We start from the raw sequence: 27509 nt of genomic DNA, 5'->3' as shown, positions 1-27509 counted from the left end.
ACTTCTTTTGGCACCAACTGTATTAGTTGACAGTAGCTGTGATTTGTAGCCTGAAATAAACATTATGAGGACTGTTTGCTGCTTTCTCCATGTTAGAAGTTTATCTTCGCTGTTTTTTTGCTGCTTCTTTTAATTGACATTAGTTCATTTGGGGGACCTTCACCTCCGCCTCCAGCTCCAGTGGACTACTTGCAGCCAAAAATGAATCCATAGAAATAATTAAATGAATTATTGCCAGAATTGTAATCTAATTATTATTTGATGATCATAATTGTTGACTCAAGCAGACTACAATAAAGTTTGTGCCTCATGGTTTCACTTCCAACTCACTGAACTTGTTCTCGCAGCTAAACGTGAATCTGATCATAACACTTTAATTGAATCAGACCCTCACAGCGCTGACATCTCAGATAATTAGAGTAATACAACTACGTCCACACCGTTATAACATTCTAACTAGGGAAGACAATTAAAAGTGGTACTTATATACAGTACTCATAGAACTAGTGACAGTAATCGAGTAAAAATAAAAAAAAAAAAATAATAAATGGGCTGCTGACCGAGGTGGAATCATAAATGATGAAATCTTTTAAAAGTTAGTTGCAACAAACACATAACTGTGGTGCTCATCCAATCCAAATCAACGTTGTTGTTCATTATAGATAATCTGAATCACAATTCAAACCAAACAAAGGACGCCTGAATTAAACCTGACGACTGGTTTTCCAGTGAGCGACGGCGTCCTGGTTGTAAGTCTCTGACTGTAAGTGGTGGCTGTGTGTATTCTATAATGAAACACCTTAGTGTGACGTGTTTTGTTGTTCAACAGTCCACCCGGATAACACTTGATGCCGGCTGTCTGCCAGCTGCTGCGCCGGCTGTAACAACCAGCGCAGTGCTGGAACGTTCCCATGCAGATCCTCTATTCATCCTCACACAGCGACATGCAGCTCATGTACACAGCACAGAACGAAAGCAAATACAGAGCCACTGCTGCACTTCATCAATGTAAGAATGTATTTTTGATTTAAAAAAAATTACCTTCTGAAAAGCACATGTTTTATCACATAAAATGCAAGGCCTCTAAACCATGACTGGTTTGACAGCACATGGTGGATAAAAGATTAAATCATTCCTTCTTCCTTTTCAAGTTACTGTACATAAACTCTCAGGTTTTGAGCATTTCCCCCTTAATATGAGGCAAATAGACAAGGTATATACCCTGTACAGGACAGTGGTTAACACACAGAATCCTGAAATGTAGGCGACATGTATTCATACAGCAGGAGGAATCTGGAGTACCTGTAGAAAAACATGCAAACTTCACACAGCGGGGCCATTTGGAAGCTTTCACTTTAAACAGTGACATCACTGTGCTAGGTCCTTATAGCAACATGAGCAGTGGGGAAAAAAACAAAAGCATATTTGTAAGTCTGAACATCCATTCAAGAATATCAACAGATAAGTGGAACACAAATGTTTGCATAATTGCGGTGAGAGAGTTGATATCGAGCTCTGACGTTGATCAATTTAATAGTTGCCTTTCGGTGACTTCTTTGTTTGCCATGTTTGGAAGATGCCCTGCAACAAAACCGTTGAGATTTGAGACTAGATTGGATTAAAGAATACTCAGTCCTCCTCGGATACTGGATACCAGATGACTCGATTGATAGCGATTGGAAAGCTTTAATCTAAGGCTTCTTGTGCAATTTATCCATGTTCACAGATCAATAGCTTGGTAACTACTTTAATTACATCATAGTGTTCCAATTATTTTCAAATTTGCACTTAAATTAACTCTTACTTTTTCTAGTAGAGGTGAAAAGTTTCAGGGAATGGAGTTTATGTCAATGGGACTGATCTCAGTATTTTTTTTTAGACACATTTCCAATCATTTCACAATCAAATCTGCCCAAACATTTTCCTGTTCATTTCTTTTGTGATGAGATTGTAGAAAATAAAGATTTGATTTGCTTGTGGGTAAATATTTTTTCTTCATTAAAAGACCTTTGCACATACTGCAACAACTTATAAAGGAACAAGTGAAAAGGTTATTGGTTCCCGTGATGAAAAAAACAGTGCTTATATTTCACCTATGGCACACATTCCTTTTTGTTTCCATTTCAGAGCTTTCAACAGCTGATCGTTTCCTTCCATTAGCCTCTCCACTTGCCTGGCAGCTCCATCCTCGGCACCCTTTTCCCTGCAATAGCTATCGTCTCTTCTATAAACCATGTCAGCCTCTTATCTCTCACACTCCCACCAAACAGTTCAACATGAGATGTCCTTATAATGTACCCATCCTTAATCTCGTCCCTTCTGCCCACTCTCAGTGACAAGATAAGAGATGGAAGACATTATAAACCAGAAGAATACGGCCTATTCGTCAGGCATATGCAAAAGTTAATTTTTCTTCCCGAGGAGATCACATGTTTCAGAGCTTTTAATGGACATTTAAAACACTTTTGAGGGAGCAGATTTGTCGGACAATGATTATTGCTGAGTGTGTGGTTCTTGTTGGCCTCTGACCTTTCATGTCACTTTGTCTGCCCTTCGTTGACATGTTTGTCTCAGAGACAAACACAGAAAGCCTCTACTTATGTCGAAGGTGATAATCTTGACTGAAGTCAGTTTATTTAATCAACTTGCACGTCAATATGAAGCATATCTTGTTGTTCTTCATGGAGGACTTTGTTCCATAGATTGCAAAAACAAAAACAAAACCCAAAACAACCATGACTATAATGGAGGGAATAAAAGTGAAAAGAGTAAACAGGCAGAATCTTAGAGAGCGATCATCGTCATTCAGTAGTTGTCATGTGTCCTATTCTTTTCCTGACCACAACTCCACCTGCTCTAATGACATATTTGATTCATTTTAAACTCAAGATCTTCAATTGTGAACTTTTATCATCAATTTTCCTCTGTATATTTTCCTTTCCCCTCTTTCTACAATGTATTTTTTTTTATCTCTATTTCTTAAATTGTGAAACACTTTGAGCTGCGTTGTCAGTATGCAATGTGCTATATAAATAAAGTTATTATGATATACAGTGCAAATCGTATTTAAATGCAGCGTACGACATTGCGTCTTTACCATCCCTTAGACTGAGGAGCTTTTCGGTTTAAAAGCTGATAATAAAAAAGCTATTTACGGGCCAACATGCACAAAGAGGGACTCACGGGAAGGTTGACGGAAGATCGTCACGTGCACAAGTCAATGTCTGCTGGCAGCAGAGATGTTAAGTTTCCATATAGGTTCCTCTTGCCTGGGCCTTTCTTGAAACGCCCCCTGCCTCCAATGCAACTTGTTGATGAGGACCGGGGAGATGGAGATGGAGGTGGGGTGGGGGCAGTAATCCCCCTGTGGTGACGTCACACGGGCTCTCCGGACGCACGCAGCGTCTCGCTCAGAGCTGCAGCAGCCAGGCGGACAGTGCGCATCCCAGGACGCAGCATCAAGAGGAGCCGGGGCTCAACTTCCAGCTGACAGCGACAACTTAACGCTCTTTTCAGGGGGAAAAAATGGGTACGTTTTCCAAGCAGAATTTAGGAACTTTTAGCTGCAAGCGGCGCACGACAGTTGCTTTTGTGTGCGTGTGGAACAACAACACAGCCCTGCGTGGCTCCAACTTTCGGGGCGCGCCTATTGATTTAATACAAAGAAATTCAACTTTTGTTTGAATGGTTGTACTGTCCTCGACGGATCCGGGCTGCGCGCCTGACCCGGTTTCACGGGAATCGGCATTAGAGCAGCCTGCCGAAGCAAGTTGAAGGAAAGCGATTAGTGAGATTAAGTCTATCAGGGATCCTGCAGTCATCTCTGTGCGGCTCTGCCGAGGTGTTAAACCCGGATCAACATGCTGCCTTCAGCCTCTCCTACAAACTTTCAGACATTTCGTTTGAAATATTTTCACATTTACCACCCCTATTTTATTAACTTGCGATGAGCTTTACTGATCAGAGCTGGCTGATTATGTTGTTGTTTCGGAGCTTCATTGTATTGATTTGTCGTTAAACTGCTTTGCATGCGTCGGATGAGGCGCTGGAAGCAGCGTATTGTTTTTGTCAGACGCTTCATGGCTGAGGCTTGCTGCATGTGTCATGTAATTGCAAAGTATGAAGGGCTGAGCTGAGACTGTCCCATCTTTAAATCAATCCCAAGTGTTGGCCAGCTTTGCCTCCTACCTGGGGGTGGGGGATTCCTGGCAAGAACGAGTTGGTGATGTTGTGGACGTTTAGGAATTTCTCTCACGACTTGGGAAATGGAAACAACTAAAAGCTGAACAGCTCTGCACCAGATCCACTCACTTTTAACATGCCGTTATTATCACAATCATGGTGAGATATTAGACAGTAAAATGACATAAATTACATTAATAACTGTTATTCTTTGATTTTTGAGCAACCAACTTGAGTTTGGGCAGCGTTTAATAGCTTGTGTTGTTTGTCACGGTGCAGCTGAGGCCGGGGAAGAACACTGTGTGAGAATGTGTATCAATGCTCATTAATTCGCTCTGAAGCTTTCACAGAAGCATCTTTGTGCTCCTAATTTGGAGCCGCTTCTTTGTGTGACTTCAGTGGCTCTTAATGTAGAGAGCGAAGTTCACTGAATTGCAAGTTTCATAGCGGATGCCCTGTGAACTAATTCCCCACAGACCCTTATTCACTGTCTCATAGAGGATATAACTCTGCATGGCAATCAGCCCTTGTGCTTTGTCCACTTCCTAAAGCTCACATTTTATATTCACATATTCTCCCTGGCTGTTTTTAAAAAAAAAAAAGGAAAAAAAAAAGAAGAAGAGTCTGTTGTGTACAAGAGGAGAATGATTTATTGAGGGAAAGGTCTCTTATCAGAAAAAAACAACTTTGTGCTGTAATGCGAGGACGTTTGTATTTGCATGTGAAGTATCTTTAAAAGCAAATGATAGAATAACTGTGCACATCAGCCCAAAATGAACAAAACATCTCTTACTGTGTGTGAAGCTCTGAAGGTAGATGTCACTCGGAGTTTGTGTAACTTTATGTCTGGTTTGATTTTTGCGGTGACCTTCACCCCGCTGAGGGAACCAAGTGTTTTACGCTTTTCTGCCCTTGCCCCAAATGATTTAGCAGTGCATCGGCCTGTGTGAAGGCTGTGGGAGGATACTTGGCTTCACTCTCCTGAATTCTCAATTCAGACGGAGACGAGTCATTTTCCACCAATGTCTTGTTAAGTTCTCTGTGTTCTGAAACAATTACCCCCAAGGCCACCGCATAGTTGGCACAGCCGGTTTGATAGCTAAACAGCCAGTATAGCTGAGGTCTCAGCTCTGCCTGTAATTCACCAGAGCCAAACGTCTGAAGAGAAAGTGCTGTTTGTAAAGAGGTGGTTTTCTTTCTTGTGTTCACTAGAACAGAGAAATGACGGAAATCCTTGCGTTTTTGTTTAGTTTTTTACATATTCACACAAGAATATGAACAAAGAGCATATTTTCATTAACTTTTGGCAGTGAATACAGCATTATAGGAAAATATCTTCGTTCAACAGTGTTGAGAAATATACCGTCATTTTTCTACTATTTAATCCAACAGGTGATCCGACCATTCCAATGCAGAGAATGTAGGATGTGATTATGAGCAGTGTGTCTGTTCCCCTTACATCCAGGCCTTTATTGTCTCCATTTAAGAGCAGGTTTTCCTTGAGGAACCATTTCATTGGAGTCTTTTTCATTCACCGTGGCCTTGTGGAAAAGGCTATCAGTGTTGGATCCAGAATCCAGCGTTACATCACAGTTTATGAGTAAGTCAAGAAAAGTAAGCATAGGAAACTGCACAGTTCTGAATCAGCCCTTAATCGAATACATTGCTGTCATTCTCTGGCTCAGCTCGTGCTGACTTGTGTAATGTGTGTGTGAATAAAGCAAACGTTTGTGATACAGTGAGCTCAGATCCATGTTTTGATGGGCGATAACACACGGGGGATGTGTCTTTGACTGTCTGGTGAGCTTTGCGATTGTGCATCTGGAGAAGGATGTCTGGAAAGTGTCCAATTACACATCAGCACTGATCACTGTCACAGGCTGCAGCGTGAACTCTAGGAGCTATGACCCTGCATCCTGAGGCTGAGGGGAGGAAAAGACCCGTGACTGCTAATGCTGTGCCACGAGAAGTGTTTTTGAACTGTTGGAATCAACAACTTGTCACCAACGGTGGAGCCAGAACAGAAATGCTGATTACCCCCCCTCTATTTTTTCGTTGACTCATGGTTATCCTGCTCCAACTGCTGGGTCAATGCTTCTCCTCACAAGACACGAGTGAAGAGCATGGGGCTGCAGGAATGAGTCACCGTGGGTACTGGAACCAAAACTGAACTTTGCTGTTGTTTTGTTTGTGTAAATCAAAGCCTTGTTTGCTCCAAGACAAGACTCCCCGAGTCTGAAATCCTTTGCGACCGATCCCACATTTTGATGTCGCCATCAATAATTCCTAAATTGCTTTTCTTCTTGGGTCTGCAATGATTAATTATAGTGAATCCTCCATAATGAGGCAGTTGCTGTCATCGTTACATGATTTCTGGGCTCCTTTCCATTTGGCGTTGCATATGACCGAGCCTCTTTGGGAACTCTACAGCAGACGAGACCCATAGAATCCCTCGTGCGACCGTGCAGCTCTAAAAGGAAACCTCTTCAGTTCAGTCAAGACTTTATTCATCTCCTGATCGTCCCAGCTCTATTTCTCTCTGGTTCTCTCCTCTTTTTTAAAATCTTAATTGCACTTTTCCGCCTTTGCAAATTGTCTCATATGCAGGTCTGCCAGAGGAGTCATGTTAATTTGTTGAGCTCATAAATTTGGCAACAAAGACGGCTATTGAGTATTGTGACATGAAATGATAGGAATAGGACTTCCTGAGTGGGGGTTCTTGTTTGGGTATCACTTTTAGTAAAAGCCTATTCACCCTCAAATAGAAATGATGCATGCAGTTATGCGTGTACATGTCTGTTTGCAAGATCTTTGTTGTGTGGACAGATGCATGTTCACTCTTTGTATGTCGTAACGCGTTTAGATAAGTACAAGCAGCTATAGCCTAGTGTTGGATAAACAATGAAAATACAATCTAAAACACTAAAAACTGAATTTAGAAAATGCACATACTAATGCACAATTAAGTTTCTTTTTTGGTTTCATGTTAACAACTTGCGTGGTATGATTATTTACGAGGCGAACAGCACTCTATCAGTGTTTTGTTCACCGTCAGATGACTGTTCTCGAAGGCCCGTGGGCTTTAGTCAGTTGGGGAAAGCAGACACTGGAGCTGATTGATATTTACATGTTGATCCAACAGGCATTTGGCAAATGCAGTATTTTATGCTATCTACAGTAAGCCACACCACATCACATTGGATCACCATGGTTTTCCCACAGCAATAGAAAGGATGAAAAAAAAAACAGTGCATGCTTTGATAGTCTTCTCTCATCACATGAGCAAGGGACATTGATGTAATAGTCAATAATGTTTCACCACCATGACCTGATTCCATGTTTTCTATGTCGGTCCTTGGGTGAGCAAATATAATACAAACTCTGCTGAAAGGTGAAGAATCAGTGCAAATTGTTGTACGTGAAATTATGGCTCTAAGACAGAAACCAGCGGTCCCACCACTTTGTGACTCATCGCTAACTTGTGTGAGGAGAGAAGTCATATTCGTTACATATTCAATTTGTGAAAATAGTTTTGAAAATTTTACTCTGAAGTCACTTTCATGCCGAGTCGTCATCTATTTATTGAAGATATTGTTAAGAATTGTTATTGCAGCATTGTCAAAGTGTGTGCTCAGTATTTCAAAAATGTACACATTTAAATATGTGCCCCACTTTTATATTGGAAAGCATGCAATACAGAAAAAGGTCATAATTTTGCATTAATTTCTTGTCTGTTTTTGCATATCTCTCCACATAAGCTTTTTAAACACATTTCACACTGTAAATATATATATGACATGTTATACTGTTTTTGTATTTCACAAATGTATTTGGGCAAACGCATTCAGGCCAAGATTAATCAGTTTTTGTAATTGTAACGTTAAATATATTCCATCATATGATTATTGTTGACTGCATATACTAGGTATCTCACACTGAATTGTTGGGTATTCAGCAGCCTGCTGCCCTGTCAGTTTGACTACAGAAGACCTTTAGCATTCAGGTGAGTGTTTCTATGAGATGCAAAAACGTCTGGAGCATCACTTTCTGCTATATTTTTAGTGCTCTAATACGCTTCAGCGTTATCTTGGAAAGCATTGAGGCATTGCTGGATTCTGATTGGCTGATTAGAGAGTAGATTATCTCATTTGAAGTGTATACCCAAACACACCCTTGAGGATATGTAATATTTACAGTGGTCAGACAGTTAGACATATGATTGGATTTGAGCGATTGACTGATCATGAGTACACATGTAAAATAAAAATAATAATTAGAAAAAAACATTCTGAAAACGCTCAAAGGAACTATTCCCCCATCAGTACTGAATCGTTGAGTGCAGTGTCTTGTGTCTTGTATCCAAATTAGGTTTTAAAGTGTGCATATACATCAAACAAACACTTGTCAAGCCATGATGTATTTCATTTCCCTCCACAATCAAGCCCGGCCATTTGGAGCGGCGATCAACTATTTGCTTTTAGATTGCAGTCCGATGACACAGCACACAAGTTTGTTTGGAGGATCCCAGCCATAAGGATTCCTGCGGGGTTGCCAAGTTCTCTAAACTATGGTTTCAACTTGATTACAGGTCCTTCCACAATACGGCCAATCTTAAGAACAAATGAGCGATATTTCTATCAGTCGGCTGATCAACAGGTGTCTCAAATGAATAGTACTGTCTTTCCCTTCCTTCTCTTAAAGTTTCTCCTGTCCTTTCAAGTCTGAAAAGTTTAGACACACTAGGTGGAAAAAAAAAAGATGTACACAAGTATTTCCTGTTGGAATCACATGGGAGTTGTCACAGATGGTCCCATTTTATATTTTCTCTTAGCTTGGTTATCAGAGGGGAGGGACTTTCCAACATGTTTTTCCTAATATATAAAAAAAGACACAAGTGTCAAAAGCGTTAAAAATCAAGAAACACAACTATATACAGTTATTTAGGAGCTGGATGTGGCAGCAGGTCAGATGTAGAACTACTTATGTAGAACTATGAGGAAAAATAAAAAGCGGCTCCAGCTAATTTTCCTGTAAGATCAACTGTCAGAAGTGAGAGCGGAATGAATTAGTCTGCCTTTCAGCTGTGGGAGCCTATAGGATTGAGCAGTGGGCTCCGTGCCCACTGAGTGTATTCAACCCTCCACAGATAGCTCTTTGTCCTCAGCGCTTTTACGCAGCTGCTAAACAACCGTAAGACAAAGGAATCTGGGGTACCCCAGCGCACCAATGAGAAATGTTCCCCATATGAAGAGCTGTGCCAGACTGCCTGGGACCACTGGGAAGCAGCCAAACGCTTTACTCAGGGTGAATTAAACAGGAATTTAAATGAATACCCTTGTAACCCCTTATCACTGATTATTTGCGTCTGCATTCACAATTATGTGTAAAATCCTATTTAGGATGTTTGAGGTTTTTGCGATGACACTGTCACGAAAAAAATGTATTTTTATTCGAAGCTTGTTGTGTTTCTCATCTAAGACACGGTGATGGCACATGACTCCTCTCTGCTCATGTTGTCGTGACGTGGAGCCGCATGCAAGTTAGTGGAGTCATTCTCTGCTGCCAGGAATCATTTTCCTGACCGAGAAAAAAAAAAAAAGAAAAAAAACTTTCCAAGTGAGAGTTTGCATTGTCTGCTTATTATCCTCAAGAGAAAAGCTTGATCGGCAGGAAGAGGCACTTTTGCCAAAGCAGATGAAAATCTGCAATAGCCGAGCTTTTAGAAAGCGACAGCTGCAGGAAACTCAATAGCTCGGGGAGAATTTTGGGGAGGCTGTTAGTTTCACCGGCACAGACTGTTTGGGGGGTTTGAGGAGGATGAATTTCAATTTAACTAAAGAGCTGAATGCTGGATATGGGGGTGGGGGCAAATCAATATATTCACTGTGGAGTTCACAACTGAGTGGTTCACCAATGTGTTTTCCATTTGCACATTTCGTGGCTTTCTGAAGTGTTTGTGTCACTCACTGCAGGTTTACTACGGGGGGGGGGATACAAGCTCACTGCAGCTTCAGGGGAGAGGAAATCCCAGATGTTTCTGTCTGAAAAACAGCTTGACCTCACAACCACACGCAGACCAGAGGAGAGTGAGCAGTATGAGCATTAGAGCTGCACCAGTGAGAGGTCTTGTAAGTCATTTTGGCTTCTGGCCTCCACCGTATGGGGAAACAATACTGTAACAATTCAGTGGCTGCCAGCTGAAAATAGAGAAGTAACGTCGTGAAGGCGCAAAGCATTCAGAATCCACTGAGTAAGCTTCCTGAGACTTAAGACTCAGGAATCTGTATGAGAAAAATGTGTGAAGGATTTGATTCGTGCAAAGTGTGTCTTTTTAATCAGAAGTTGCCACACGATATGGAACATTACCCTCAACTCCCTTGGACTGACTTTGTTTGTTGTCGCAAGTAAAACATTTAAAGTTTGACCAAATATATTCAGAATTCAAGGTTAAGTACTGACATTTTGATTGGGGTTCCCCGCCATATCCAAATTTGACAATAATAAAAAGTCAATATTTAATTACATATTTTATTAATTATTGAGCAGGTTTATTTTGTTGAATCTTTTTTTTTCTTTCTTCAGATTCTACCATTTATTTTCCAACACAGCATTCTCCAAATTGGGCCATGTCGGAGGATGTGAATATATCTTTGAGAAAACTGATGCTGACACTTTTCCCATTGTATTCAAAGTCATTTCAATGTGATATATGGCGTCAGAGAAGTTTGTCTGGATTCCAGCTGGTGCACAGAAGCTTGCACATCTGAAAAACTGTAAGAAAGTCAGTTTTAGCAAACCCTTCAAATTATGCAGATGATTTACAAATTAATCCCAGTGCTCTTTCCTTGTCAGCACAAAATAGTAAGAAAAAGAAGAACAAAGTGATTTGTGATGGATTTGTAAGGCGGGCATATTTTTTGCAACATTTGAAGTGTGGAGCGTGCACAGAATCCATACATGGCCACGTCAATGTTTAGACACTGATTATGATGGAGAGACTGCTTCACATCAAACGGGGCCATAAATGGGTCCCACTTGGCACCGTAGACATGTCTAGTGTGATGGACAGGATTTTACAGTGCGATTAGCTGGAGAGCTACATATCCGCGCTAAAAGCAGTAAAGTAATGGATTGACACAACTCTCATAGAGGTCAACCGGGCGCGATGCCAGTCACTGGAGATTAGCTTCTATCTTTTTCCAGCTTTGTACTTTGTTTCCCACTTGTTTTGTAGCACTTAGCCCCATTGTGAGTCAGAGGGGAAAGAGCATGTCCACGTGGGTGGAAGTGTCAGGTTCAGGCTATGATCAACTCTCACATCCTTCCAGGATCCAGCCCCGGGATGCTCGGCTTTGAGACAACGGGAGGAGTGTCGCGCAACAATGGAATTAAAGCGATCGCTCCGTTGTCATAGTGCTGACGTTGAATCCTGACATAGAGGGTCTGACTGGCTGAAAGGAGGAGGCCCCTCCTAATGAGGGGTTGGGGGAACAGCAATGGTGGGTTTGAAAAGGGGTAAAGTCTCAGGTCAAGGGTGAGAGGTTGGCAGCATGAGGCAGAGGACAATGGGATTGGTGGGAGTGACGCAGGGAGAGATATGCCAACAGCTGGGGGAGACACAGGGGAGGGTGGGGTCTTTTCATGGGAAGCAGCCCCGAGATTAGCCGGAGAATCCCGTGTGCTGTCTTCGTGTCTCAGTGCTTCATTATGTCTCTATTGTGTGTGTGTGTGTGTGTGTGTGTTCACATGCTTGCACTGCGCAACAAGTCGGCATATGAAAGTCTCCAGTCGCAGTGTCATTTGACATGTGAGCAGCTGGAGTGTGAGAAAGTTTGAGCTGTCTGAGATCCACACGAGATGGACACATGGCGTGTGATGCATAGAAATGGAAAAGCTGTTATTTCCACTCTACTTCGGTGTCTTCCCACATGCCATTTTGGATTATGTAATCATTGCCATCACTTTGTTCACGGGTCTGTATGTGATGCTCATTAAAGATGTATGAGTGTCAGGTTGTATATTATTCTCAGGAAGCTGCAGGTGCCCGCTCTATCAGTCAATATGAATTGTGTTGACAAATTCATTGTATCAACCTCCTAAATGTTTACACTGCTAAAATTGCTGTCAAGCCACTCAAGTAACCGTTAAGGCATCTCAACTGTGCTCATCAGAGGCTAAATATAAAAACGCTTACAGTGATAGGTATTGTATTTAAAGGATTAGCACCTCTAAGTAAGGTCCTGTGGGACTTATTTATAATCTGACTCCAGTTTAATGGACCATCATACATTTTAAAAAGGCGTCAAGAGAAGCAGGGTGTAAAAGTGTCTAGTGGGTGGCTCCGTTTGAAATCATTGTGTGTGACGGACATTGAGTGAAAGTGCAGGTTGCCACTTTTACAGTTTGCTATTTCCCAACAATGCTAAAACAGACAGGCCCATCATCATCCATAAACTATACATCTACAATTCCAAGTCACCGATTATTGTAAAAAGCGTGTATCTGGGTTGTGGGAGTAAAGTTGGGCATGCACTTTGCACTTTTGGTTCTAGAGGATTGGCAAGCATCTCTTGTGGCAAAAAAAACCCAAACCATTGTTCTTAAGTTGGGACATTTTGATTTAGATGGTGGATTCCATTGTCGGGCTTGAATGGCTCACGGCCAAAGATATCCTGAGATGATCTTTGGACACGGTCAAAGATTCCACCTCTGCATCTCACAGTTTGAGGACTGCTAGAGCCCACAGTTTCTAAAACTTTCCTCATTTTTCACACTCAATATCCCTTCTGTTGATGATTTGAACTTCCACAGTGCTAATCTGCAAAAGTCGGTGTTCACGATAAACACCATTTTTTTTTTACTAATGCGTTTTCCACTCTGCTTGTTAGTGTTTCATGTCACTGCTTCTTTTTTATTATTCTCAAGCCCTCTGAAGAAGGATGCAGTTCAGCCATAACTATGCAAATGCTTTAATAGTGCTGCCGTTCCATGAACTGCAGAAACTTACTATTAGAACCTGTAATTTTTGGAAATAAATATTTCAGCAAAGGTTGGATATTGTCATTACTTTCTACCACATCAGGCTGTATTCTGAGAGTGTTGATTGAACAGACAAAAGGATATGTGGCATTAGTGTAAGTGGATAATAGAGAGGTGTTTCCTTACAGTTCCTGTTGCTCGGTTGATTTGCTGTGTAATCAAACTGTGGCAGACCACAAATATGGCAAAGACTGTTCTTGACCAGACGCATCATTAAAATATTCATAACACACTGAACGAATAACAAGCCATTATGAAAAGACCTTTACTTTTATTCGCCTATAAGTTTGTGGCCAGCACATGGTGTCATGAAGTTCAACTGCTGTAAACACATACCCCCTCTTTCCCCGAATTTCTATCTTTTTGTTTCTGCTTCCTTCCACTCATTTACTGAAACTCTACAATTCTAGAGGTCATGCCTCCAGGTCGAGATATGACGTTTGCGTTCTGTCCGGCCAAGTCAAAAGGTCAGTGTCCAAGGTTGTGTAAGTTTGAAATCCTGGATAATACAAAGCATCTGTGCCTCTCTCTGTGCCTCCAACACCATTGGGCCAAAACCACAGTGGTTGTGGAAGTGCCAGATAGTCAGGCCCGTGCAGTCATTTTCAGAGGAAAAACATGGCTGTCAGGCATCTCGGAGTGAGTGTTGCTCCGTTTCCAGAATGAACACGATAGTAACACGAACATGCAATCAGAGAAGTGCCGAGTCAGGTACTTTAGATATTGTTTGGTCTTATACTGGTACTAAGACCAGAGTACAATAACCTGATCAGATGCAGAAACACCACAAAACACAGCCCGTCTCTGTTAAAGGAGGCTGAAATCTAATAGGAGTGCAGGGTTTTTCGTTCCCATGCTGCAAAAAATTATGTGTATTTGTGTTGCCTCTTCATCTCCCGTGGTTGGAGGAATTGCTTCGTTAGATGAGGAATGTGTTGGTCAATGTGATGACAGTTTGCACCACGAATAAATGGAGGAATCATTTTTAGCTGTTACCGATTTTATAGGGTAACGTCTGTCACAGAGAATCAAAGCTCAAAGCTCACGTTTAGTAACATCTGGGACAGTGATCACTTTTAAACATTGCTACACATCCTTTTAGGCTCCCACTCAGTGTTTAAAAGGACATTTTAGGCCAGGGTATATTTAATTTCCATACATCCAAAACTAGTGGTCAGACAATTCAACTTAATCCACCTTTTTTTGACTCAAAGACTCTGGGATTGGTAAAATGATCAGAGGTTGAATTGGGAAACAAGCCATTGTTTGCTGCAGCTCTGTGTTATCTTTGGAGCTGCTATCTTTACAGACTGCAATGAAAATAAAACACTCTCGTCTGACAATATAAAGTAATTAAATGCCTTTTAACCTCTTGTGGGTGTATTTTTACTCTGCTCTGTACACAAAGAGGTCAGAGAAAGTAAAGACATTTTTCTTAGTTTATAGCTCTTTGACAGGGCCAAAAGGAAGGCTCATTATAAGTCAGAACACTGTGGGTTCCCCTCTCACTCTACACATTTCTTCCAATAATGTTCATTTTTCTTCCATAGAAAGCTACATGGCTTTTCATTGAAATGCAGCTTTGAGTTGAATATCGATGGAATTGGGTTGTTTATTCATTATATAGCAGCAGCAGTCATTCCTCTGTGGTGAGTTAGGAGCATTTTACTTCATGTAATGTTGATTATAGTTGCAGTTTCCAACAGATGACATGCGAATTCGGTTTTGCAAAGGTGCAAAACAATTTGTGAAGCATTTGCTCTTTAGCAGGCCTACAGAGAAAAATAGGTCAGCAAAGGAATAGATCTGAATAATGGGTTTGTTGTGTGGTGCTCCTGTAAACCAGTCAATAACCTGGATTCATCCCAAACATGCCTGATCAGACTGACGTATATATGGGGGGGTTGGTATTTTTAAACTAGGCCAGTAATGCCAGTGGAGTGCACTAGAAGGAAACTGCCATGAAGCTCTCTGAAACAAATTGTCCAAGCAATGTTTACAAGAAACTCGAGCTCCAAGGCAATATATTGGTGTTTTCCTCTCGTGTGCCACAAAGCTTTCAGGGACATTTAACCAATCAGGTTTGATTTCTGGTTTTGGCCACTTGCCTCTCTATGAACAGATGCAGACCTTAACAACTCGCTCATGTGGCCCATTTAGCTTGCCTTGCCTCTCTATGTTCTGGTGTGAGGCTGCTTTCTGAGGCCGTTAGCGGCGGGTGTAAGTGGTGCTTGGGCCCGCATGGGCACAGATCTGTTCTCTGAGAACTGCCTCTTCAGTATGAGCCAGGCAGGGTGCAGGTCTTCACGGGTGACTGAGCACTGAGGAGCATTGAGGGCCCCCGGTTTCACAGCTTGAAAGGTTGACCCACAATGAAACCTCCCTCATTTGTGTGAGCTTCATCATCATTCAGTTTGTGTCGTGGAGTAGGGGAGTGGTGCTGTCTCAACATTGAATCTGAGCATGCAGCACTCTGGCGTCGTGTCCAACATTCACATGTTTATTCCCACACCCACTCGGCCTGTCAGGACTTCAGTAAATCTCAGTCCAATCAGTCTCCTGCTCTATATTCATTTGGTGTGCTTCATTCACTATGTAATTAGTTGCTCTTAAACTGTTATTAATGCTCCATTGATTGGCATTTACTAAAACAGCATAGCTAAGAGATGATTTCATTCCTAACTGTAAGAACAACGTTTATGTTTTTCGCTCTTCGTCAGTACACCTCGTCCCTCCCTACAGTTTCCTGAAGTTTATCTGCATCACAGTTTTTAATGTCTACATTCCAACATAGCCCATGTCACTGAACGGTCCAGATCAATTGAATCAGGTCAACTGGACATGCACATAGAGTCATTTGAACACATTATACCTGGAAAATAAGCACATTTCTTGCAATTTGGGGAGGAACTTTTTTTTAAAAATGTTGGACAATCTCAAAAAAAAATGGTTTTCCATGACAAATGGTCGAGTATAGTTGGCCTGATTGAATTGCTGTGAGATGCGTCCTTCCCGGACAAATGAGAACAGAGGCTTACTGAGTGATCATAAGTATAAAGAAGACCAAATGGATATGAAAAATTGTTATTTCCCCATGTCATCTAAACTTTAAATGCACATAATGTATTCATATATTTATATATATATATATATATATTGGCCTAATAATTTGTTTTGATGTTCTTGGTTTGTGTGAATGACCTGGTTTGAGCTGGTTTTAGTGTCGCTAATGGAAGAACCCCTTATGAGCCAAAAAGCATTTTTCTTTTTGACCACAATTCTAACTAACTATTTACCAATAAATACCATTTGTGTTGAGTTTCTGAAATTTATTGCAGCAGTTTTTCATCCATATACTTAATCGCTTTTCCCAGAAAGTTTCCAATGGAAGTATTTAATGGACATGTGCTTGGAGGTAACATATTTGAGATTTCTGTGTTTATTTGCATCGAGGACAAGATGAGGAAAACAATAATAATATTTATTTACCTGCTCCATCTTGATTAAATAACCATCAGATAGTACATCTGTAGTTTTTAAAATGAATCAAAAGCACATTTTGATCAAGCCTGATCACGTGTTTTCAATTTGTCTTCACACGAGTGCGATAAACATTTTGTTGACTATTCAGTTTTTTTCAAGGCTTGCAGATGAATCACTGTATTGGTTTTGACTTCAGTGCCTTAATTAACATGCAATGCCTTGGGTGATTCAAGTTGAACTGTTTCAGTCCTGTGCATAATCTCCTTCATGTGATGCTTTTCTTGAGCTCCGAGTGCATTTCACATGAGAATCATAAGAGCAGATAAATGAATCAGCACACAAATACAAAGTTCACCTTCACTATTGGACCGAAGTCGCCATGACTTCTCGGGGAAGTTGTTGGTTCTCCTGGATGTTACAGGGCTGAGTGTAAAATGGCTTGAAGCTTAGTGCGGCATTTGTTGTTGTGGGATCCCCGCTAAGTTCACTTCCCTGACCCCTGAGGCTCCCCTCCCTGCTGATCCCCCCTTCTCTCCGAGGTCTGGTATCCGTGAGAAGACCTCACTCCGGCTCTACTTCAGAACCCCCCCACTTCTCTGCTGAAAGGCCTTTTCTCTCATTAGCATGCCCCTGGGGCTCCCCGGCCTGCTGCTGCCAAACAAACACAGCCAAAATCTTCTTCTCCGTCTCCCTTTTACTGTCTGTTTCTCTGGTCATCTCTGCTCATCCATCTCTCCCTGTGGCTTTATGTTGCACAAGTTGTTGTTTTTTATTGTATCAGCATATTTTGGCTCAAAGCTATCACTGATTTGGTTTATTCTCGACACTCTGTTTATCCTATTTAAAAAACATTTTTTTATGCCGTTTCCTGTATTTTCTGTAAAAGGCCAGAGGACGCTTTACTTCCTGTTCAAGGAAATGTAGATCTGACGTTCTTTCACGTGCTCTCCTTGTGACATACAAACCACCAGATGGAGAGGAGACCGCGGTCAGAGGTTGTTAATGTATGCTGCAGCATGAAGGGGGCATATGGTGCAAATCAAGAGATGAAGGGTTCACCCTCACAACACCACCACCACCCCCCCCCCCCCCCCCCCCCCCCCCCCCCTTTGGCCAGTGGTCAGACGGGAAGTAGACAAAGGTGATTGTGTGCCTGTAGGCGTTTTGCTGCAGTGCATGAAGCACAGAGCGGTTTTCACCCAAAATCCAACTTTCCTGCTCTCAACACGGAGAGCTTTCCCCAGATTGCGACTCATGGCGCTACTTGAGATTGTGAGACGGGGGTGGCTGAGTTGGTCAAAGATTTTTGTATGTCATTGAAAGGATAGTTTGACCTGACCACCTGAAAACTCAATCCCAAAATAGTCACTGCAGACAAAATAAATTAACTTTGTGGTCAGGGCAAAATCCTCACTGACAAAATACCTCTGCCTTGGAAAGGGGCTGTGATTTACAGCCGAGCGGTGACTTTGTGAGGCAGGTTGGGATTAAACGAATGGTCGCGGAGGCGAGAGCAAGAGACGAGTGGAGTGTAGAGACGTGCGGGAAGGAGAGTGAGCAAGAGAGAGGAGATCAAGGGGGAGAAAGGAAGAGAGAATTTGCTGAAAGAAAGCATTTTTGCTGGATAGAAGAAAGACAGCCATGGAAACTCAATCAGAAGAAAACCAAGACCAGAGGCAGGACAAAAGAGGTACCAATGAGCACTTACAAAGAGCCAGTTCAGTTCTTTTCTGTGCTGTGTTTACTGGGGCTTTAACCTTCTCCAGCCTGCTCGGTTTCATTCAGTACAATAGTTGGGCAGATTTTGGAATTTTTAATATCAGAACAGCATCATACGCACAGTGTTTGTATTCAAATCAGGCATTGCTTACCTCTGCAAAATATTTGTCACTGCTCCAGCTCGGTTTTGTCTGTTGTTTGAGAGTTTGTGCTTGTTTTACGATATTCGCAGCTCAAGTCTGTGACGCTTTCGGTCGACAGGAGGGACGCCGTGTCGCCACTGGCCATCATCATGTCAGTGTCACTTCTAAGAACGATCGCAGATGCAACTAACTATCTATCAAACCCCAGGGTGCATTTCAGTTTTTCTTTCACAGGGGACTGAAAATTAATGAGGTGGATGAAGGGTATGACAAGGACAAAGATAAATGAGTCAGTGTTACAAACAGACGGCCATTAGGAGTGCACACAGAGAGAAAGGGGGATTAACCCTCTCATGGTTTGATTATACCAGCCATTGTGTTTGCTTATTCTTTATTGTTTGTTTTGTACATACAAGTTCAGATTTATTCGTATGCAAAATGACTCCCTCTTATCCCAAGTTGCTCAATAATCTTAGACTTTGATCAAAACAACAAGTCGTTGGCAGATCCTTACATCCTGAGAAGTTATAATTCGCATTAATAAAGCATCTGTGCTTCCTATTGAACCCCAGCATCATCAGTCCCAAGAATCAGGAGAAGATTTATCTATTTGAATGGATCAGTTGGCTTAAGTGTGTCTCCCAAAATAAAACTTAAATTCAAACAAACCATGGAACTAAAACAAAATGGAGACTGATAATCTCTTCTGCATGTTCTCTGTTTCATTTTAGGCCAACTGGAGGACTTTCAGAAAGTTGTTGGTACATCCTGATATTGGAGAATTGCAGTGGTCCAGTCCCATAGGGAATAGTTTTAGTATCATTACACCTATGAAAGAAAAACTTCTGGTTTAAGTTTATTTCACAATAGTTCAGGAAGACAAATTAAAGTAGCTAGAAAATACTGCATCACACTGGACATTTAAAATAAATCATCACGTCCGATTAAATAAGGCATATTGTGAACCAACGCGACTGTAGTCACCATCTACATTTTGTTTGTTTATTGTAAAAGCCAATTTCTCAACTGCCGCTCCTATTACACCCCCGACCGACCAACCAACCTCTCCCAGGGCTTTTTATTGTCGATCATTGCCATGGCCTACTTTTATTTGAGTTCTCTTTTATTTAAACGAGTAGACTATTATAGAAGCTTCAATTCAGAATTGAAACTGTAAAGCTTCCACAGTTTATGATTCTGGCCTTTAAGTACATTTGACATGTTATTTCCATTGTGTGGCTAATGCCACACCCGTCAGAAATGTCTCTTTAATCCTCTACTCCTCAGATATATGTAAAACATTGTGAGCATTACAGAAATAATAGCCATTTATTGTCATTGAACACATCCATGACTCCCTAAGCTCATCTAACTTCACACACACAGCTGCGGGTGAGCTGCAGTCAGCAGCTATTAGCTGACACAGTTAAAGGTTGTTTGTTAGATAAGTAAACATTGAGACCACTTTTGATGAATTTGCCGGCTCAGGTCTCCCACATCCCTCGAGAACTGCCATTAAAGCCATTATGGCATTCTGAAGTATGACTCCTCTTAGAGGAGAGTGTGGAAAATTAGGCTCTTTCTCATAAATGCTGTTTTGGCGGCTTGCCCTGATGGCGCAGAAAACAACAATACTATGCATGAGCCGTAAACAGACACATCTGTTAGCAATGAGTGCAGACCTGAGAGAGGAACTGGCCGGTGTGTTTTAAATGGAGCTGGAAGTCTGCTTGTTGTTGAGGACTCAGCAAGGGAATGGAAGAGTTGCAATGTCTTTGTCACAAATCGTGTGCATCGGAGAGTTCATTGGAGTTTGTTTGTATAGCACATACAGACGTTTTCACGCTCATGTCATTAAGTGGGATTTGTATGGTTTGTATTGCACATGATTGTTTGTGTCTGTTGCTTTACAGGCCATACCGTTTTACAGGATATCAGCTGTTCACATCACATGTTAATCTTTCTCTATACATCATTTAGAAGATTATCAAGACATTTTTCTTCACTTCCCACTGAGCACAGCAGCTGTTTGAAGATTTCATCCATGTTGGTGACAGGCAGTGTTTATACCAGGGATGGTGTTGATAGATGGACAGTGGTGATGAAGATGACCAGCTGCAGAGGTCAACTATGACTCTGAGGTCAACAAACCGGTGATGCACAGCAGGAGGAGCCTGTCTGGAGACTGCTCATTTTCCTCTGAGCCCCTGATGTTTCCTGTACAATGCATAGAAGATGTGAGCTGTATTGATATTGTAAATTATTCATGGTTTTACATACATACTTAGAAAACGTTCATCATTGCACTCCGTCCCATACATCAGCAAAAACGTTTTATTCTTATTGTAAATTATAATGAAAAAAAATCGCATATTTTTGGTTTTATGTCCATCCACTGGCCTTCTGAGTTTTGGTAACATTTTTGTTGGTAGTTGCAGTGGAAGAGCCCAGATTGAGGGGAAAAATGCCCTCATGAGCACATTGAAGCTTGAGTCTGAAGTTCTTCCAAGTCTTTTTGTCAAGAAAAACTTGAAGCGGTGATTGGGGAAATTGGATCGATATGATAGTAAAATAAATGCAGTTAAAGCAAGTTTAAAAAGGGCTCTATCAAATAGGGTAGATGACACACTGGGTAGTTTTCCTGGCTGCCTCTTACCTTGGGCTCAGTACACCAACTGGTATATTGGAACTGAATCTGGAAACTGGGAATGCAAGACTAAACAGATTTGGGCTAATGGGCTAACTTGCTGACTTTGGCAGGTATGGCAGCCGGTTCTGATTTTCAGTTGGTTTTGTTTTGCATATTACATTGTAGACGTTTGACAAATACATTACATGCATATATTTTCCCCCCTTCTTGAACTGCTACAGCGGTAGAGGACAGACACACGAAGAGTAATAATTGCTGTATTTAGCAATAATTAAACAACAGTTATTTGTTAATATTATAAATAATGTACATCTGTATAGTTGTCTATGACTAGGATCTTATTATGACTATGTTTATCTCTACAGTAGAATGACTACTGTTCAAAGTAGTGCAAATGGGAATTATTGACCATGTACTTCTGTCTGTCTAAAGATTGAGGTGTGATTCAAAGATGACAACTTTATCAGATTGCCCTCTCCACTCATTGCATTGATATCTACTTCATGTCTTCTCTAATTTCTTGCCTGTACTCTCTGTCAGTTATTGAGAAAGTAGCTGTAAAAAAAAAGCTAAAAATAGTCAAACCAAAGTAACACTTGGTAAACTTAGGTATAGTCGCCCACTTTGGCTGCTTTGTAATTCATTCTCATTTCCATGGCATCTCTGGCTTGTTTGCCAGCTTGTCTGCTCCTCATGTTTGGTCTTAATGAACCATCTCATTCACACGCTGACGGATTTCAGACGCTTTGACAAACAGGATCCTCCTGGAGTGTGAAGAGGCTGTTCTGGCCCATTGTGGCCAAGCTGTGTGCAGCGCTGGAGGGGCACACAGGATGGAGCTCAGTGGTGGGCTTGTCCTGGGCTTCCAGCCTGTGGGCCGGAAGAGCGGGGCCGTGGTTCACTGCTGTTCTGAATGGCCCCTGAGAGTCCAGTGTGATGGACAGTCTCGAGCTTCACACACTAGCCCTTTGTATTAGGGCTGCTTGGGCTCTCTTGCTCTCTCTCTCTGTCTCTCTCTCTGTCTCTCTGTCTCTCTCTCTCTCTCTCTCTCATAACACAATGTCACACACTTTTTCTCACATAGGAGCCTTTTTTCAACCACTTCTCGTGATCCTGATGCGACGAATCTCGCCACAGGCCAAGGTCATACATTGTCATTACAAACAGTCACTAACTTGTCTGGTTTTTTTTCTCTTCTCACTCTGTTATTCCTTTTTTTTTATTCAAGCAAGGTCTGAAAAGCATGGAGGATGGAGTGTCTTGAAGTGGTTGGAGGGCTAACCAAGACTATTAGTCTGGGACAGACAGGGAGCATGTGAAAGTCATCACAGCAAAAGGATCCAATGGGATTTTCATTTATGGTGCTCCACTGAGGGGAAAGCCAAAAAGATTCACTTACTACAAGCTTGTTGTTTACAGAGTCACCAGCTTCTACTGTTATCCTTTGCGGAGGAGGATGGCTTGACCCAAAGCATGTGCTGCAATATCCTGTATATTATGAAGTACCACACAGTACTCTCAGAAAACAGGTTGTAACGTGCAGAGTCCAACAATAACCACATCATTGGAGCAAATAATATTATAATCTGTGGAGAAAAGCCCTATATTCTGAGCAATTTCAGAAAATCAGATTTTCTAAAAAAAAAAAAAAAAAAGTTATCTGTCAAAGTGAAACCTTGTTGTTGTTATTGGGGCACGCCAGAAAACAATGTGTCCTGTCAAGAAACATCCCAGTAGTTTACCTATTGACCCACAAAGTTTTTTTTCACATTTTTTAATGACTAAATGAACAATACAAAACAAGATCATTTGTCATCTCAAAGTTAGCTGCTTCTTGACAAAGCCTTATTTTAGATATTTGTATTGTCTGATGATAGTCATCAGGCATTTTTTTTTTTTTTTAACCCAATGACACCAGGAGCAACATCATTGCTATAAATCCAGATTAGTAAATATACACTTGAGACGAGATGGCAAAATGGCAAAGAAGACAAACAGTGAAAGGGTTATAAAAATGTGAATATTGTTTGAGCTCCTAATGTTATAAATTAAGTGGGCAGTCAGCAGTTCCTTCAAACAAATCTAGTGTGACAAATGGTGATTTTGAAGCAGGCTGATGATAAGGACTCAGCCCTCAGAGCCACTTAAAAATCTCAAATTTACTTTGAATCAATCTGCTGAACTGGTCTTTATTATTTTGGACATGACTCCAATATCAATAATATGTTATACTTCTCACAAAGTGGTGCTGGGCGTAGATGGCGTTACCTTCTTCCCTGGTGTTTAATAGAGGAGCTGAGCATTTGACAGAGGTCCTTTGTGAGCAGAGTAGTATTCCTGATGTTGCTGATAGTTGAACCATGTTTGTAGGTCTGTTCAGCTGCCAGTGCTGGGGTTAACTCCGAACAGCGTAATAGTAACCTGACAACATGACTGTTCCAGCTGTGAAAATAGCAGCGTGGATTTATTGTGTTATTAAGCATAACAATCACTAAATCACTTGGGGGGGGGGGGGGGGGGGGGAGGAGAGAGAGAGAGAGAGACTTTTAGATACGGTACTTCAAAAGCACTTCACTCCTGGAAAGATTCATCAAGCAGATGGTTTATTGACCAAACTGTCAAACTTAATGTACAATTTCTCTCTTTTGCTGCCAACAAACTGGCAAAGAATGTATACCCTTAACAGTCACATGTGTGGGTACATATTTCTATTGGAGCACAACAATTTTCACTTTAATTGTGTTGTGTGTCAAACATACATTGATAATTATTCTATTCTGTTCTATCCATCCAGGTAGTAAGAATGTCCTTAAGTAGAGTGTTGAAAATGTGAATTTAAAGGGTTCACCACACTGTGTGGCCTCACATTCGTTTCTGTTCAGCATTTAAATGCCTAATTGTATTGACATATTTCAAGGCAGAGCTTCAAACCACACAGATGACGCAGTTGCATTGATTTTCTTCCAAAGTGTATCAAATGTTTTCAGAACAACTGTGTGAGTGTGCTGGCTGTAGAAACATTTCTGCCCTTTCTGGAGAACGAACTTTTTTGTGTGAACCGCTACAAAATCTGTGCTAAAATCAGCCAATGGATCGAAGCTACCTGACTGTCCCATCTCGAGCATGAACAGCTCTTCTTTTTTTTTCCAGTGGACTGTATTTACTTTGCAGCTGGGCTCAATATCCTGTGGAGCTGTATGATCTGACTCCCAGCAACCCATCCTCCCTCCCCGACATGTTCTTCAGAGAAATGTGGGCTGCGGTAGAAGTTAGCGACTCTGCAGTGGGCACAGTCAGTGAGTTGTGGTTAACATGCTGCCATGGTAACGCCTATTCATACACTGTGAGGCAGAAATGGTCTTTATCTCCCGGTACTACACAAACAGTCAGGATGAAGCATCCCACTCCAACAATATTGGCCCAGCAGCTACGTATCTGTTTTAATTTCCTTTTGTTATGGTAAAGAGCACAAACCCAGATGAACTTTGTGATCTTACAAGTGCAACTGAATTTTGCTTTCGTTTCTCCAAGAAATATACAAACTTATGTTGAACTGATATAATCTCTACTGTCAGTCAAAACCTATCAGGTTTATTCTGAAACTTCGGTTGCATGCACTTTCTGTTACTCTTGCATACTTTTTAAAATCAGGATATCTTAAAAACTTACAGTGATTGAATATTCGACCATTTGGCTGCAGAGCAACATGCAATCATTATTGATAGTAATTGCAGAAATATCATCAATGTTTGTCGTGTGGAATCACACTAAAGTGGTACTTATCATAAGTTGCACGGATGGAGCATGAATGTTGCAGACTCCGGGGAAAATGTGGGTCACAATTAACCTTTTGCTCGTCATTTGCCAGATAACATTTCAATTTTATTTTTTTTTTGCATTTGCATTTGCGACTGTCTGACAACAGAAGCACATACGTTGTGCAACGGTTGCACAAATGCTATATGCGAGACAATTGAGAGAATCTTTGACCATATAACTATGGGATATCTCCACAATCCAGCAATCACTTTGTTATCAGAGGTCAAGCAAAATCCTGGACGAAGTGCAGAAACTGCTGGATGAGGACTCCAACGTGCGTAAAGATAAGACTGACTTGCTGAGGACTCATTCCTCAAGTTGAGGCTGGTTTGAGACATCCACAATGACCAAGCAGCTATTTTACTCCGAAAAACTTGTACAAAGTTTTTGAACACATTCAAAATGCAGGAAGCACATTTGTGACTCATGAGAGAAAACTGTGGACCCGTGTGAATGTTTCAAGCTATTCTGGAAAATCAAACAAGTCTCCCTTAGTAATTTATCGCAGACCAGTCAGATGGCGGTGGGGGGGGGGTTGGCCTTTCTTAGATTAACAGCAGATACACAGAAATAAATAAATGAACATTGATGTTGATATCTGTCCTTTGCAGTCTGAACAAGTGTCCAAAACTCACAGTTTCTCTGTTTTTCCTTGACACAAGTGTGATTGGAATGTTGCTTGTCAGCTGCACAGTTGTTTTCTGTGTTTATCTTTTTTGGCTTATTCCTAATCGATGGCAAGCAAAAAGAGTTTTGCTTCAAGTAGTTGGATACTGGTTTTTAGAAGGCTTTCAATGGTAATCGCGAGAGTTAAACAAAGCAGCAACTTTGCACGCAAGATTTCCAAAACAATGTTTCTAAAGAGAATTAAATCTCCTGTGAAGCTGAGGGGCCTCTTGATCTGTCGTCGATTTCAAAAATATTGATTATATCAGCTTTAACTACTGTTACCTTGCTTTAGTGTGGCATCAGATGTATGTGCAGCCTTTAAAGGAGAGAAACGGACATTGACCTGGTTGTCCTGTGATTCTGCAGCATCCTCTCAGACACACGTGGGTCTGATTCGAAGCACATCGGCTCATTGCATGTGTCCACAGACAGGACATTGTGGTGACTGGCTCTTTTTCACAAGGGATGAGGACACACTGAACGAGACAGACCCATCTGGGTCACTTCATTTCCCTCCTGGTTAGCCGCCATTGATTTCCGTTGCAGCTTGGCAGCAGACACCCACTGCACTGACCTGCTACATGGCCATTAGTGCCCTTTTAAGTGTGGTGATGAATTGTCAAATGAAACATGAAGGCCATGTAGATTGTGGCACACAGCGAGCTGGGCTGTCTCTAGCACTACTTTGCAAAGCAAACGGTTTCGAAAGTAGTGCGCTCCGTCAAGCACAGCCTCAGACAAATCTTCAGGGGGCTGTTTTGCTTCCGCTGGTAGCATTAAGACGACATTATACTTTTGATAAGTTAAGCTGTAAGTAGTTGGAAGGGTGTGCCCTGCCTCTTGCCCAACATGTTGCTACTGGGTTCGTCTTTGTGGATGTAATCTTTAATCCAACATTGTCTGAAAGATGGTGTTGACATCAGTTCTTTACGAAGTAAACCGTCAAACACGTTCTCTGTCTCTTTGTTGCACAGGTTGCTTTGAGTGCTGCATCAAGTGTTTAGGCGGCGTGCCCTACGCGTCGCTGGTGGCTACGATTCTCTGCTTCTCTGGCGTCGCCCTCTTCTGTGGATGTGGACATGTGGCTCTGACCGGCACAGTCACCATCCTGGAGACCCACTTCTCCAAGGTCACCACTGATCATGCCATGCTGACCGACGTGTAAGTGACCTGCTTCACTATGTTTACAATGCACGGCGGCCCCTTGTGTTTCCCAGAGTCTGAACAGAATAAAGCTCACTTGTAAAACATCATGCTAAACATAGTAATTAATTTTAAAAAACGCTCCCCTTTTAACGTCACACAATATGCTTACCGGAAAATGTGTCTTCACCTAACCATCAGACTAAAGAACTCCTTGAATGTGGTTGACCTTATGTCGCCTATTTTTAGCTGGCTATGTCTTCTATGTTCACTGTATCAGTCCTAATATGGGCCGTGTTTGAAAACGATGCATCCATTAGTCTGGACAATAAAAGGGCAATGATACGAGGCAGGGCCGCACATGTGTTTTATGTTGGAGCGCACTGTTTAATTTAAGATGTCCACTGAGGCAATCTGTCTGTAGGTGGACGATTTCCAGAGACGTGCATCACCTGTTGTCTCCACATTTGGCCTTAGTTTTTTTTTTTTTGTCTTCATGTCAAAAAGCTTCGATTTGATCTCAGCACAAGCATCTGTTTATGATTTCCACTGCTGTTATTCATGTTTCAGAGACTACAAGGGAAAAAATAAATAAGTTGAAATGGCAACAACTCTTTTCCACACCAGACAGTGATGCGTCTTGCTCTCACTCTACCTGACAT

General features: G+C 41.5%; 1 protein-coding gene across 2 annotated transcripts in view; it reads left to right on the top strand.

Moving 5' to 3' along the window:
* The first annotated feature begins 3397 nt into the window (after positions 1 to 3397).
* gpm6bb (glycoprotein M6Bb) overlaps positions 3398 to 27509 on the top strand; it is a 30914-nt gene continuing 6802 nt past the window's right edge. For both annotated transcript variants that reach the window (XM_080498232.1, XM_080498233.1), the window contains exons 1-2: positions 3398 to 3529; positions 26679 to 26865. In XM_080498232.1, the coding sequence (XP_080354358.1) occupies positions 3526 to 3529; positions 26679 to 26865 (191 nt within the window). In that variant the 5' untranslated portion in view covers positions 3398 to 3525. The remainder of the gene's footprint in view (positions 3530 to 26678; positions 26866 to 27509) is intronic.

This window comes from Blennius ocellaris, assembly GCF_963422515.1.
Source record: "Blennius ocellaris genome assembly, chromosome: 6".
NCBI classification, from domain to species: Eukaryota; Metazoa; Chordata; class Actinopteri; order Blenniiformes; family Blenniidae; genus Blennius; species Blennius ocellaris.
This window is presented reverse-complemented; position numbering and strand designations above follow the sequence as displayed.